Genomic DNA, 1,031 nt, shown 5'->3' on the forward strand with positions numbered 1-1,031 from the left:
GCCCAGGAGTTTGAGGTTGCTGTGAGCTAGGCTGATGCCACGACACTCTAGCCTGGGCAACAGAGTGAGACTCTGTCTCAAAAAAGAAAAAACAAACAAACAAACAAAAAAATACCAAAACCACATAGTCCTCTTTTAATATTGTAATGGTTGGATATATCATACTTCTTATTCATCTAGTGCCTAGAGTTATTGAAAGATGCAAGGATTGACATGTAAGTTTATGCCTTTTTAAAATATTTATATAAGTGTGTTTTTAAGGAGAAATTTTATGTTCTAGAGATGCTTTCTAAAGCATGTCTCTTGCCTTTCTTCGATCAGGTAACCTTTCTGGGCATTAAAAATTTAATCTAAAGGCAAAGATAATATGGTTGCACAACTTTTCAATTGTATATTTAAGAAATTCTGTAAAGCAGGATCCATGGCTTATGTTCAGAGGTCAGTTCTATATAACATGTGTTCCAGTGCCTGATATAGTGCCTGGCACCTAGTAGGTACTCAATATATTATTTGATAAATGAATGGGTATGTGGTAATATATAAGCTATGTATGTGTATACATATATTCTCCTTTTTATTAGGCTACAGGAGATCCTTACTACCTTGAAGTAGGGAAAACACTTATTGAAAATTTAAATAAATATGCTAGAGTGCCTTGCGGATTTGCTGCCATGAAGGATGTTCGTACTGGAAGTCATGAGGACAGGTAAAACAATTACTAACCTCCCCTTTCCTTGGGGTAACTCTGAAACAACACAAAATACAACTACTAGTTAGAATTCAGATAAGTTTAATTCTGTTGCAAAGGGTATTTCAGGACACAAACCTTAGTTCATTGTTTTTATTTTTTAAAACTCTCTTGAATAACACATTTTAAAATTGTTTGAAAAGTTTGTATTTTTATCTTAGTGCCTGGTGTATTGTAGGTGTTCAAATGATTTTTAAATAGATGAATGAATGAATGATTGTTAAATATCAGAACCTTGTTATTAGGAGTATTTGGAATGTTTTTCCCCCTTTGTTAATTTTTT

General features: G+C 33.1%; 1 protein-coding gene across 1 annotated transcript in view; it reads left to right on the forward strand.

Moving 5' to 3' along the window:
• EDEM3 (ER degradation enhancer, mannosidase alpha-like 3) overlaps positions 1-1,031 on the forward strand; it is a 121,047-nt gene that overhangs the window by 74,959 nt on the left and 45,057 nt on the right. Inside the window, exon 8 of the mRNA XM_012639963.1 lies at positions 582-706. Coding sequence (XP_012495417.1) covers positions 582-706 — 125 coding nt within the window. The remainder of the gene's footprint in view (positions 1-581; positions 707-1,031) is intronic.

Source organism: Propithecus coquereli, unplaced genomic scaffold (assembly GCF_000956105.1).
Source record: "Propithecus coquereli isolate 6110/MARCELLA unplaced genomic scaffold, Pcoq_1.0 Scaffold146, whole genome shotgun sequence".
In the NCBI taxonomy this organism is placed as follows: domain Eukaryota; kingdom Metazoa; phylum Chordata; class Mammalia; order Primates; family Indriidae; genus Propithecus; species Propithecus coquereli.